At 44.7% G+C, this 12,671-nt stretch overlaps 1 protein-coding gene across 4 annotated transcripts; it reads left to right on the forward strand.

Moving 5' to 3' along the window:
• Window positions 1–1,419: 1,419 nt before the first annotated feature.
• Window positions 1,420–12,101, forward strand: CENPP (centromere protein P). 4 transcript variants are annotated; one of them, XM_089676347.1, is made up of 2 exons: window positions 1,420–1,934; window positions 10,979–12,101. In XM_089676347.1, the coding sequence occupies exon 2, from the start codon at window positions 11,058–11,060 to the stop codon at window positions 11,925–11,927; it is 870 nt and encodes a 289-aa protein (XP_089532473.1). In that variant the 5' UTR covers window positions 1,420–1,934; window positions 10,979–11,057; the 3' UTR covers window positions 11,928–12,101. The 4 variants fall into 4 exon arrangements, with proteins under 4 accessions (XP_089532473.1, XP_089532471.1, XP_089532472.1 ...); XM_089676345.1 differs by lacking the exon at window positions 1,420–1,934 and adding an exon at window positions 6,915–7,145; XM_089676346.1 differs by lacking the exon at window positions 1,420–1,934 and adding an exon at window positions 6,915–7,130.
• Window positions 12,102–12,671: the final 570 nt, after the last annotated feature.

The following is a 12,671-nucleotide window of genomic DNA, read 5'->3' on the forward strand; positions in this document are numbered from 1 at the left end:
CGGCAATGATGGGCAAATCGGCCAATCTTTTTTCCGATAAAAAAATCTGCGCATGAGCTGTGACCTGCAAGAAGAAGAAAAAGAAGAAGAATTCCAGTCTACTATTATATTTGACATGCAAAAGTATTGCGGTTGCAACAATGTATCTATTTGTATCCGAATAAAAACTTCTGTATCCGACATGGATACAAATAGATACATTGTTGCAACCGCAAGACTTTTTCATGTCACATATAATAGCGGAGCTCTCTGCAGGGACAGAAGTAATTAAATGCCAGCCGTAGATGGGACGAAAATTGGCCAATTTTTTTTTACCGTTGGTGGTAACGTCGGCCTATTGAATGACCGATTTTTCGTTTTTTTTTTTAAAAACGGACAGTTTGTTGACCCATCTATGGCCTGCATTAGACTCTAGATCTCTCCTCTGCCCTTAAAGCATCTGATCACACCAAGATCAGTGTGATCAGATGCTTTCCCAATTTAAAAATGGTGGTTTAAATCCAAAAAAAACAAAATGATGAAATGCTCGTAACTTCTGGTTTCCTAGACCATAGAGAAGATTGGAGTCATTACGGTCTCCAATCAGCTCTATGGTCAGCCAGCAGAACTGCCAGCTGCATTCTTGGGTTCCCCGGTGGGACGGGAGAGCTCAGGAAAGCCATGGAAGGCAGCAGGGGTGGGGTGGGGGGTGGAATGTCCCTTCCCGTTGCTTTTGAAAGTGATCCAGCAGCTAATTTGCCGGTGGGATTGTTTTTACATGAAAGCCGACTGCCAGCTGAAAAAACGATACCAGGATGATGCCTGTAGCTGCAGGCATCATCCCGGGATAACCACTCAAATTCCAGCGATGTACCAGTATGTTGGTCATAGATGTAACAGCAGAGAACATGGCATATGATGAATCGGGTCTGTGGACCAATATGACAGCAATTCATTTGTTTTTCTAATGCTCATGTTGAGGGTTAGGCCCAAAAAAGTTTTAAATTCAGAAACCGTGATAGGTTTCCATTGTCTGGCAAGAGCTGAATTTGGGAGGGCGGTGATGTATTGATGTGCGTTCAAATTGCTTTGACCCACAATCAATTAATACAAATCTTCTGTGAAAAACAGCAGAGGAGCTAAACGCTAGTGCTGGCAGCGAATGGGCTGATCCTGCTAACACTACGTTTTTGGGAACACTATACAAAGGAGGTACTAATATAGTTCTGTTCCTGATTAATATATTGATTATATTGAATATATTGATATTTCCATTGGAACTTGCCGTTGAGTTTCCTTTATTTCTAAACGCATGACACTGCTGCTATGTTGACATCATAAAGAATAACCAGTCAAGCCTGAATGAGAGGTGACAGCACACATAGTAACTGCAGGTGATGATCCGCCCTGTAGCACAGGCATCGGAGGTGACAATGGTGTGGGATAATGAGCCTACCATACGGGATCGAGTGATTCCCTGTCGCACCCGTAACCAGAGACTCCTGCACATCTGAGGAGAAGCAATTTGAATCAGCTCAGGTACTGCCTTCTTCATTGCAAAAAGGAAATTCTTTGGAACGTGCAGAGAATCCAGTGTGCCCAGGGTAGCAGAGGGATGCAAGAGATCATCGTTTCCAGGAGATCCCTGAATCGGGAAGCTTGACAAATCTGAGATACCACATTCTGAAGATGCTTCCTGCTGCTTGGCCTATTCTGAGAAGGAGCAGAAAAGTACTAGCTTGAGCACTGAACTGGGCTTCCGTATTGATGGCTATATGGCTCTGCCCCCACCGTTTTGACACCTTCTATCCAGCCAAAACATCTCAGGCTGGCCGGATGAATACCCTTTTAGGTGATCTGGGCTCTCGGCCAACAGAATACCATCCAAGTAATGATGGATGCAAAGCACCCTGTTTCCTCAGAGGGGCTACACAGAGATTAGGACCACCGTAAAGGTAATCTGTAAATTGGAAAGCCATAAAGGAAGGTACTGTATGCATACTGGAATTGTCCATCTTCTACTGAGACTCAGTTTCTTTAAACTCAACATCAGTCTTCTTCGTACAGACACCGAAGAGAATAAAAGGTCTGTGAGGGAGGACTTAGAATCAATATCCTTTGTAGTCTTATAAGATTGATGTACTGAAAGAGGACATCCACTTCTTGAGTGGAAAATGTTACTCTGGTCTGGAAGAATAATCCTAGACAGCAATGTTTGAACCACCAAAAGTAACCATGTTTTACCATAGAACGCACCCATGGATCCCAAAAATGGGTTTTACCATCTGTGCGCCCAATCAGCCACCCTAGCCCCACACTAGCCTGGAGGGGTCCTCTCAACAAAACTCCTGCAGGGGATGAAAGGGACAAAAAAGGACTATGGCCATTCTTTCTTCATAAAGGTGCCTTTGCACACTCTTCCATCTAAACTAGCCGAGAGAACTCACCTTAGCCTTAACCTCCTATGAAGAGGAAGGCCAGACTAACCATTGACAGCTCTTGGAATAGTGCTTAGCATAGGGAGGTACGTCTCTACGTCGTGACTAATAGAGTATACGACATTCCAAGGATGTATGCCGTTCTATGAAACGTAATGTTTTACGACAATCAGGAGCCGTCTGCGAGCACCATCCATCTGCACAGCAACTGAGGACATCCAGGGTTGAGCAGAGATTATTATTATTATTATTATACAGTATTTATATAGCCCTAAAAGGTTTGCTCAGCGCTGTACATTATAGTGGGGGACAGAACATGAGACAATACAGTAACAAAACAAAACACGAGGGATTCGAGGGCCCTGCTCTTTCAAGCTTACAATCTAGGAGGGAGGGGATAGAGGTACAAGAGGAAGTGGCTGTGGGGGATGGAGTGATAGGAGGAGTGGAGGAGATCGGCTGTTAGGTGATGGTGGAGTAGGCTTCCCTGAAGAGATGGGTTTTCAGGGTGCGCCTAAAGGTGAGTAGGGTAGGTGACAGTCTGATGGATTGGGGTAGTGAGTTCCAGAGGATGGGGGAAGTCCTGGAGAAGTCCTGCAGTCGGGTGTGGGAGGTGTAGACCAGGGAGCTAGAAAGTAGAGCTTGTGAGGAGCGAAGAGTGCGGGTTGGGTGGTATTTGGGTATCAGGTCGGTGAGGTAGTTTGGGGCAGCATTATGAATAGCTTTGTATGTCTGTGTTAGTAGTTTGAATTTAATGCGTTGGGCAATCGGGAGCCAGTGGAGGGAATGACAGAGGGGGGTGGCAGATGCGGAGCGGTTGGTGAGGTGGATGAGTCTGAGAGATCAGTCTCTTGGAATAGTTCCATCCAACCTCTGGTCAGAGGAAAAACCATTTAGGCACTTATGACCACCCCACCCGAGGACAGGAATGTTGACCAAGGACAGCGCCTTATAGCCCTCCTTGCTGCCACTGAATGCATTGCCTGCTGTGCTGCTTCCTTGGCAGGCACTGGGTGCACAGGAAGCTTCCTATGGATGACTGGGAATAAGAATATCAGAACACCTGCTTGTGCTGGAGGGAGATGGAGAGAAGTGTGAATCCTGAGGAAACAGGGCTGTGCAGAGCAGGTCGGACCCACCATTATAGTCTTAGGCCTGTGTCAGGCTGGTGGTTTGGGATCAGTGAATGCCAGCCATTACCAGTATTTTGAAGTTGCCAGTGTATTTGCACTAGTTGCTAAAGCCTCATCCACATGGGGGTTGGTAAAAACAGGCAGATATTAGCATTGCTGTACATATGATTGCAATGCACTGTGGTGTTGCAAACATTTTATACAGCATGTAGTGATTGGCATACAGAGCTGCCTGTCAAATGTGAGCATTAGGGCTTTTTTGCATGTGAAGCTAACATAACTGCTCCCCTGAAAAGTGATCCCACATAGTCACTTTTCAGAGGAAATTTAAAAGTTAGTTTAGTATTGTCCACATCTTTGCAGTGGAGTGCAGTGTTGTAATGTGTGTTACTGTAATGAATGTTAAGTGTGGTAGCGCCATTATTTTCAACAGAAGCGGTTTCCTCCTGGGTAGGGTATAATTTTGCTGCTGCTTACTAATGAAAAATTTCATACCAGTACTGCCACTCCTCTTGAAACAATTTCTTCTTCCTCCCATTCATTGGGGAGGCTATGCCTTGAAAATGTGAAGCATGTTCTGACTTTGAAAGGCAGTCATTTGGGTCATCCTATTCTGGGCTAGGGTTGCCACCTCATCCCTATAAACACCGTTTTCTGGGTTTAAAGGGATGAGGTGGCAACCCTATTCTGGGCCTGCTACACTAATAAATGACTGGACCCAAGAAACACTTGAACCTTGCTTAGCCTTTTCAAGGAGGATAATCGACCTTCTTCTACCTCTGGTGAAGCCAGGTCCAAGGAAAAGGTAAATGGCTTGGACAAAGGTTCCATCAGAGCCAGGAATAAAGATAGCTATGATGGGCTCGGGCCTCCTTGGTTAGGATGACTAACTATGGTGCCCTGTACTCCTCTGCAGAGCTGTGTCCTTGACCTTGTGCCCGGAGTCCACTGGCATAAGTGGTTGAAGAACTCAGAGGATCATTAACTATTTGTCCATGAAGGACAATGGCTTGCTGGCTCCCAGCCTCCTTTGTACTTAACCACTTCAAGTCCGGACACTTTCACCCCCTTCCTGACCAGGCCAATTTTCAACTTTCAGTGCTATCACACTTTGAATGACAATTGCGTGGTCATAGAACACTGTACACATATCATTTTTTTGAGACAGATAAAACGTTATTTTGGTGGTATTTATTCACCACTGGGATTTTTTTTATATTTTTGGTATATAAATGAAAAAGTCCAAACATTTTGAAAAAAAGTGTTTTTCTAAAATTTTGCAAATAAATAATCTTTCTTCATAAATCTTGGCCAAAATGTATTCAACTATCTTTTTAGTAAAAAAAATAAAAAAAATAACCCAAAATAGATTATGACCAAAAATTACAAATTTTAAAAACAATTTTTACATTTTAATTTTATTTTTTTATATTATTATTATGTATACTGTCACCCTAGCAATACAGTGTCACCATAGTGACACTGTACTACTCTTGTGGGGGTTGATCAAGATTTTTTTTTTACACCGATTGCTTTTACACCCATAAAGGCTGTAAAAGCAATCATTTCTCCTTCGCTGGCTGCATTCTTGCAGCCATTGAGAGATACTGTGAGAGCTGTGATTGGTCACAGCTTGTCACATGGTACAAGGCTGTTGTGAATAGCCTTGTACCATGTGACCTCTGTGATCATTCACAGATTTCACACGTAGTAAGCAATGATGTCACAAGTGACATCTTGCTTACTACTATTCATGTGATCACTGATTGGCCAATCAGTGATCACATGTTCAGGACCTCACAGAGGTCCTGTACAGCGATCAGTGTTCGGTTGTGTCCTCCAGATCGCAGTGCTGTGTGCTCCAAGGGATCGCGCACAGGCAGTGAATGAGGAGGCCATTTATAAACGGCCACCCACTCCTGCACTGCTCCCATCCGGCCGTTTATGTACATGGGCCGGACAGGAAGTGGTTAAAGAGGTCTCAGCAACAATATCCACAGACATGTTAGTCTGGTATTAGGTCCGAGCTGCAGTCTCAGCACTTCTTACCTTTTGTCATTGTTCGTGGTCAGGGAAATAGAAATGCCAACACTCACTGGAAACTTTATGTGCATCCTGGGTGAGACCTGCAGGGCTGGATGTGCTGCTGCCCACACCGGACTCGTCATGACATGGCAACGCTCTTTTAGTTTGACCTTAAGCAAGAGCGAGAGCGGGCTAGGTTGTGCCATAAGATGAAGGACGCGCTCATGGAAAGGCACTCTTTTTCCTCTTCTTACTTACCACACTGATGGTCCCAACCTGAGCACATGGAGGTCTTGGTTATGTAGCAGAAGGCTCATGTTAGAGCAGCGATGTCAGCACTGCACAGAAAATAAAATGAAAGAGACTTAAAGAAGCAGACAGATCATAGACCTGCGTCTGAATCACCTCCCTCCCCCCCCTATTCACCTGCAGCATAAGCAAGAGAACACAGGAGTTTCCCACCTCGCACATGCGTGAGCCTGGACATGCCATAACAAAGATGGTCACCATAAGAGGCCCTCTGCACAGTGTACGCATGGGCGTCATAGCCAGCCGGCCGCCCACCTGTGTCCAGCAGTGGCACCCACCTGTGCCCAGTAGTGCCACCCATCAGTGCTGTCAGTCAGTGCCACCCATCAGTGCTGTCAGTCAGTGCCACCCATCAGTGCTGTCAGTCAGTGCCACCTATCAGTGCCAGTGTTGCATATCAGTGCCAGCAGTGCTGTCAGTCAGTGCCACCCATCAGTGCCCAGCAGTGATGTCAGTCAGTGCCACTCATCAGTGCCCAGCAGTGCTACCTATCAGTGCCCATGTTGCATATCAGTGTCAGCAGTGCTGTCAGTCAGTGCCACCCATCAATGCTGCCCATCAGTGCAGCCTCATCAACGCACATCAGTGAAGGCAAAAAATTACCTGCTGGCACAATTTTAACATGGAAACAAAGAAAATATTTTTTTTTCAAAATGTTTGCTTTTTTTTGTTTATAGCGCAAAAAATAAAACCCCCCAGCAGCGAGTACATCCCACCAAAATAAAGCTCTATTTGTGTGAAAAAGTTATAAAAATTTCATTAGAGTACAATGCTGCATGACCGCGCAATTGTCACTCAAAGTGCAACAACGCTGAAAATTGGCCGGGGCACGAAGGGGGTAAAAGTGCCCAGTAGGCAAGGGGTTACATGAACACACAGCTGCAACACATTCTGAGCGCTCCAGTCTTAGTAAATCCCCCCCCCCCTCCTCTGAATGAGACTTCCTATTCGCTCAGTAAACTCCCCCACAAAGCATGAGCCAGTGTAGTCCTCCAATGACATGACTGCACCCCTCCCCTCCGTCCTCACAGCTCAGACTCCGCTCCCAGTATGAGGAAGAGGACGAAACTCTTCTCACGGTGGCACGGACCTCCCCCTTCCCATGACTGCTACAGCAGCTCCTCCCTCCTTCACCCCCGTCCAATCCGAGCTCCGTACACACTCGGCTCGCCCCCTTTTCTTGGCGCTGTATTTGAATCTATCCGGGAAGGAGAGCGGCGCTGAGAGGAGCTCCGCCTACAGCCGGGTGAGCAGCCGCCGGGTGAGCAGAGTGCGGGGAGGGCTCTATGGAGGGGCATGGGAATATTCTCCGCCATGTCCTCTCCTCTGGAGCGGGCTTTTCGGTGTCCTCATACCACGTAGAGAGTGTATGTCCTCTGAGTGCTTCTCCCGCCTTCCCTCTCCGGTTCTCTTTCTATTTCTCTCCTTAAAGGTACAGTCCAACTTTTCCACAAAAATGTTATAAATACTCCCACATTAACCCCCTTCTGCCCGCCCCACCGTCCCTATAAAATGTTCTGGACCCCTAGGGGTGGAAAGGATTGGCAATCATGTGAGACCTGTGATTGGCTGTTTTAGTGGTCACATGATCAGGAGCCAATCACCAATGCAGATTATTAGTGGGTGCAGAGAGATGTCTCTGGTTTATGTTTGGGAAAGTCCATTCACTCCATAATCTAATGCTGAAAGCAAACTTTTTTTTTAAGTATGTTCTTGTGACGGAATGTACAGTGAATATTCTCTTATGAATTTTTGTAGAAATGTCTGTCAGTGTATGGGCAGCTGAAGTGTGATGTCACTAGATTTGTGTCAGTGTGATCTGAGCCCCTCTGCTGCAGTGGCAGATGGGACTTGTAGTTGTCTTGGTCACAGATCCCTGTGATTGGATGACGCAGCTGAGAAACTCTAAAGTAATTAAATAATTGACCATTAAGTCTAATGCCTGTAATACTGATTTGCTCTCCAATGCTGTACAACCCCCCCCCCCCCCTTGTGTCCACTTCTGGGTTAAAAATAAATCAACCCACTTCCTGTGAGCCTAGGCTGTCAGGGACACCCCCCCTGGGGGTGCATCATTACTCTGGCCCGGTCTCACAGTCCAATACTACAAACATTGGTGCTTTTTCTTTGCCAAGAGTTTGTTTTTTTCCTTGCCAATTACAGTTTCTGCTTCTCCTTCCCTAGGGGACAAAGCGCATGTAACACTTGGGTAGGTTCACACCATGAATCGCACAGGAATGAGCACCAGATTCAGTGCATTTTGAATGGGCTTGAATCACATTGCATTGCACCAAGGTATTGCATGCACTACTTTTGGAAATGCGGTGCAAACAGACGGCATGGTGCTTTTGTACCTTGTGATTCAGTGCAGGGAAACATACTGTATTTGTGTCGTTGTCCACATTGCAGTGATACTGCGGATCACAAGGACACTGCGTTTTGAATGCAGTGCTGAAAATACACACAGATTGCAAATTTTCCTTAGTGGTCTGTTGTGAACCGGGGCTTAGTCTCCTTTTGATAGGTGCTGTGGATGCTGAGTTAATATGGCCAACAAGCCTACTCCCCTTCCCCTACCGCTGTTTGTTCATGTTTCTCAGTAGGAAATTAATACTTAAAGCGGGGGGCGTGTCAATTACGCAGTGGAACACATACACTGGACTTACAGCAGAGGGGGTGGTAAAAGTTGAGCTGTGCAATAGGAATGCCCACAAATTGGGCTTCATGGAAAGGTGGTGCAAACAAGCAATAATAGCTGACAAAGGATCTTCCCCTTTTCTTCTTAGTATTTATTATTTTTATTGATTTTGAAAAGTATGTAATACAAAGCAGAGCCTTCGGGCATTTCCCGGTTTAATGTAATATAAAACAAAGAACACATTCCTAACTAACATCTGCTCTTCTCTATGCAGAGGGGTAGGCAGAAAGAGATCATTGATAAAAAAGGGGAAGTTGTCTCCACAATCTCCAACAATATATTCCATAAACAATAGAAAATGTACCTTATCTGCCCACCCTGGCAGTGACTAGTGTCTTACAGATTAGTCAGATCCCTGAACCATAGGGGAACCAATACCTTGATGATGTGACAGTAGAGGTGGATTCAAGCCATGGGTCCCAAACCCTATGAATTTTGAGAGGACACTCATAAGAGGTATAAGTAGTTTTATATAGGGGTACTACATCGTCAAGAAAAGTTTTCTAGAAATTCAGAGTAGGTGCCTCCTTTGACTTCCATTTTAAGGTGATCACCTTGCGTGCATAAAATAGCGTTAGGGCTGCTGTTAGAAATCACGGGGTCCCATATAGCCAACCTGACAGGCCCCCCCGCTCCCAAAAAACCCTGTTTACTGGGCTTCAGTTATGAATGAACACATTGAATGATCAGCATCGATCACTCATTGTGTTCGTTCAGGAGAGAAAGGAGCTTGTAAATGTGACATGTTTACCGGACCCTTACCCCACTATCCATCCTAAAGGATCCTATTATGTGCTTGCAGCTGCTGGTGGGAAGCTGGCAGCACTGGAGGGGGGCTACAAAGGGGCCTGGGCAGTAGGGAGAAACATATGGCGCACATGGAGGGTAATGGGTGTGGTGGGGGTGCATTTACTGGAACCGATCCCCTGTATGGCTTTCTCTTCAGCAGCTCAAAGCCAGTGGGAGGGAGAGGGGGGAGGAGAAGAAGCCAGCTTTCAGCTGCTGCAGAGAGAGCCATACAGGAGATCAGTTCCAGTAATTGCCCCCCCACCGTGCTGATCACCTTCCCTGCCCACATCTGATTCACCCTGCCTTGGCCCCCTGCTGGCATGGGCCCTGTACAGGACGGCTGGTGTTATCCCCTGAATAGCATTAATCCAATAAGAGTCCTGAGAGCCCGGCGGAAGGCCAAAGAGCCCACCAGACCAAGCAAACAGAAGTTCACCCTCAGGGGAACCTCAATAGTCGTCAATGACCAATAAATCTAGTAACCACAGATCAGAAAAGTCAAATTTTGGGGCATAGCCACAAAATATGGTTGAAATTGGCAGGCTCTCACCCGCACATCTCCAACAATGGGAAGAAGCCTCCGGGCACATTCTATGAAGCCTGTGGGGTGTCAAATAAATCCTGTGCAACAACTTGAATTGAATTACCCTGTCTTTGCAAGCCACCAATTGTGAAAAGGGGTAGTCCCATAGATCCTCCCGGTCTCCACTCCGCCACCGCTTGGGCTCCTGCGACATGCTGTGTTTTTATGCGGCACATCACACCTCAATGCAGTGTTAAAGTGGTATTAAACCCAAAAGGAAAACATTTATTATATTGCAGCTTACTGGTTCTTAGATGTGATATCTACGTTAGTTTTCTTTTTTAGGTATTTTTTCATCTGGTGATCCAACCAGTAAATCTATTGTTTTTCAAATGAACAAGCTCTCTTCCAGATGTATAAGTTACAGGAATGAGACAAACCATTTAACACCGGCAGGGGTGCTTAAAATCAGATTTTATTTATTCATGTAAATCATTTATCCCAAAAGGAAAAAAATGTTGATGTTACTGATTATAACGTGTAAGCTGCAGTTTGGCTTTAATTTGTTAGTGTATCTACATATACTAGTGCATTTACCACTCCCACCCCCCCAGACTGACAATGCTGCTGTCTGCTGTGCTCCTTCATCCAGAGTGGGGTCACTAATACAGGAGGTATGTTGCTGGCTAGATCTCCGGGTAAAAAAATAGAGGAAAAAAGTCAAAGAAAGGAAAATGAATGCAGCCATCACATCTAATGCTTGGTAAACTGCAATATAGTACATTTTTAGTTTTGGGTTTAATACTGCTGTCAGGTCTGAATAAGGCACATGGAAACTGTTGTTTTCTATGTGCCCTTGCGTTAATCTATGCAGATCAGTGGACATTATTTATAGAGCCATTGAAATGGAAATGTGGTGGTGTTGTTGAGTCACATATTGATTGCCTTAGTTTCTAATAAACATCTCTGCCAACTTTTAGGTTGTCCGTAAAAAAGTGCTCCATCAGTAAAAATAGTTGTGGGTTGGCAGATGTGCAATGTGTCTTTATTAGTAATATTAAACTGCTTTCCTCTTTCTTCCCAGATACTGTGCAGCAGTCCACTAACATATTAGAGGTGCAGGAAGCTGCCGCTGCTGGGGACTTGGCGGTGCCTCCGTAAGGATGTCAAAAGTCATGGAGCGGTGTGAAGATGCAATTTCATCTCTGATGCAGGAGATTGCGGTTCTTAAAGAAGAATACAACGAAAATAAGAGAAACATTGCCACCTTATCCACAACTAGTGTGCAGAATTCTTTTGGGACATTTCAGGAAGACAACAGAGAATGTATTGCACCGGTTACGAAAAATGTAAATACACAGCTTGCCCATGGGGAAATGGAAATGAAGTTCATTATAAATATCACGGGGATCGAGATTTTACAGTGCTTTAAGATAACCGAGAAGAAAAATGAAAACATTTTTTGTAACTATAAGTTGGTGGGTCGGTGCCAGTTTCTACCGTTTGAGATGACATTTAAAACCTCAGAATGTCAGTGTGAGGACCGCTGGTCGTGTAATGTCACTCAAGTCAATGTCCGCATGGATTGTATAGGCAATCCAGCTTTGATCAAGCTGGTGGAAAGAACGGAGATGACGATGAATGTACAGGGCTTCTTTCGGACACTCTCAAGGTATGCAGAATGGTGTGAATTCCGCACAAACACTTTTTCCCATTTTAAGGAACGTTACTCTGCTTCTGTAAGACTTCCATATGGATCCTCTGCAAATCATATGGTACTGGTGAACCCGGAGCTCCCTAAGTGTGCAATAATTCTTGTTTGGGAAATCACTATCAATGACAGAGGAGCAGTGATACCCATTTTGGATTTACTACCCAAATTCCCAGAAGAAGCAATTGCTGTTGATAAAACTGCAGTCCTGGAAGATGCTGCACCAGCCTTCAAGAATCTTCTTCAGATATTCGGAATCCAAGGTTCTATAGAGAAAATCATTCATTCCTTCTGCCTGAAGCAAGTCAACGTCGGTCCATAGTGTACTTGGCTTAATGTTTCTACAGTCCTCATATTGTAATATTTTATTTAAAAATTTTGTAGTTGGGTGTAATTTATAAAACATATAGACATGTCATTCTTTATGTAATCTATGTATGGCATATGTTATACAATGTATTTCAAAACTGAAAATTAAACTGTACTAAAAGTCAAACCATTTTTGGATATAGTATGAAATGGTAAAAACCCTGCCAGTTTCTTTTTTTTTTTTTTTTTTTTTTTATTTGGCTATTAGGGTAATTTCCTCTCAATCTTGTCCTATAGACACAACAGGAAGTGAGCGGTGATCTCTCCAAAGGGAGGGAAACCCCCTCTGACAGTTGTCATGGGAACAAGCATCCCATCGGAAAGGTGTAACATGAGCCACGGTCAATTTCCCCCCCCCCCCCCCCTCCCCCTTACCTTATATGAGGGGTGATTTTAGCACCTGCACAGCCCTGACATCCATTTACAGGCATCTGTGTATGGTGAAACTGCAAGTTCCATCGCGGTTGAGGAACTCTTAGAAGCTTTAATGCTACAATAAAAAACCTGTTTTCTATTTTTTATTAAGCCTTGGTTCACACCTATGCATTTTTTTAGCGTGTTTTGCAGAAACGCACTACAGTCCATTTAACATGGTGTCCTATGGATCTAGTTCACATCTGTGCGTTTTTTTTGTTTTTTTTTTGTTAGCTGGTTCATTTTTCGGAAAGGGTCAGGGACTTTTTCCCTGCAGCAGATT

This window comes from Staurois parvus, unplaced genomic scaffold (genome assembly GCF_062004578.1).
Source record: "Staurois parvus isolate SC_StPar_1 unplaced genomic scaffold, SC_StPar_1.0 ptg000166l, whole genome shotgun sequence".
NCBI lineage: Eukaryota > Metazoa > Chordata > Amphibia > Anura > Ranidae > Staurois > Staurois parvus.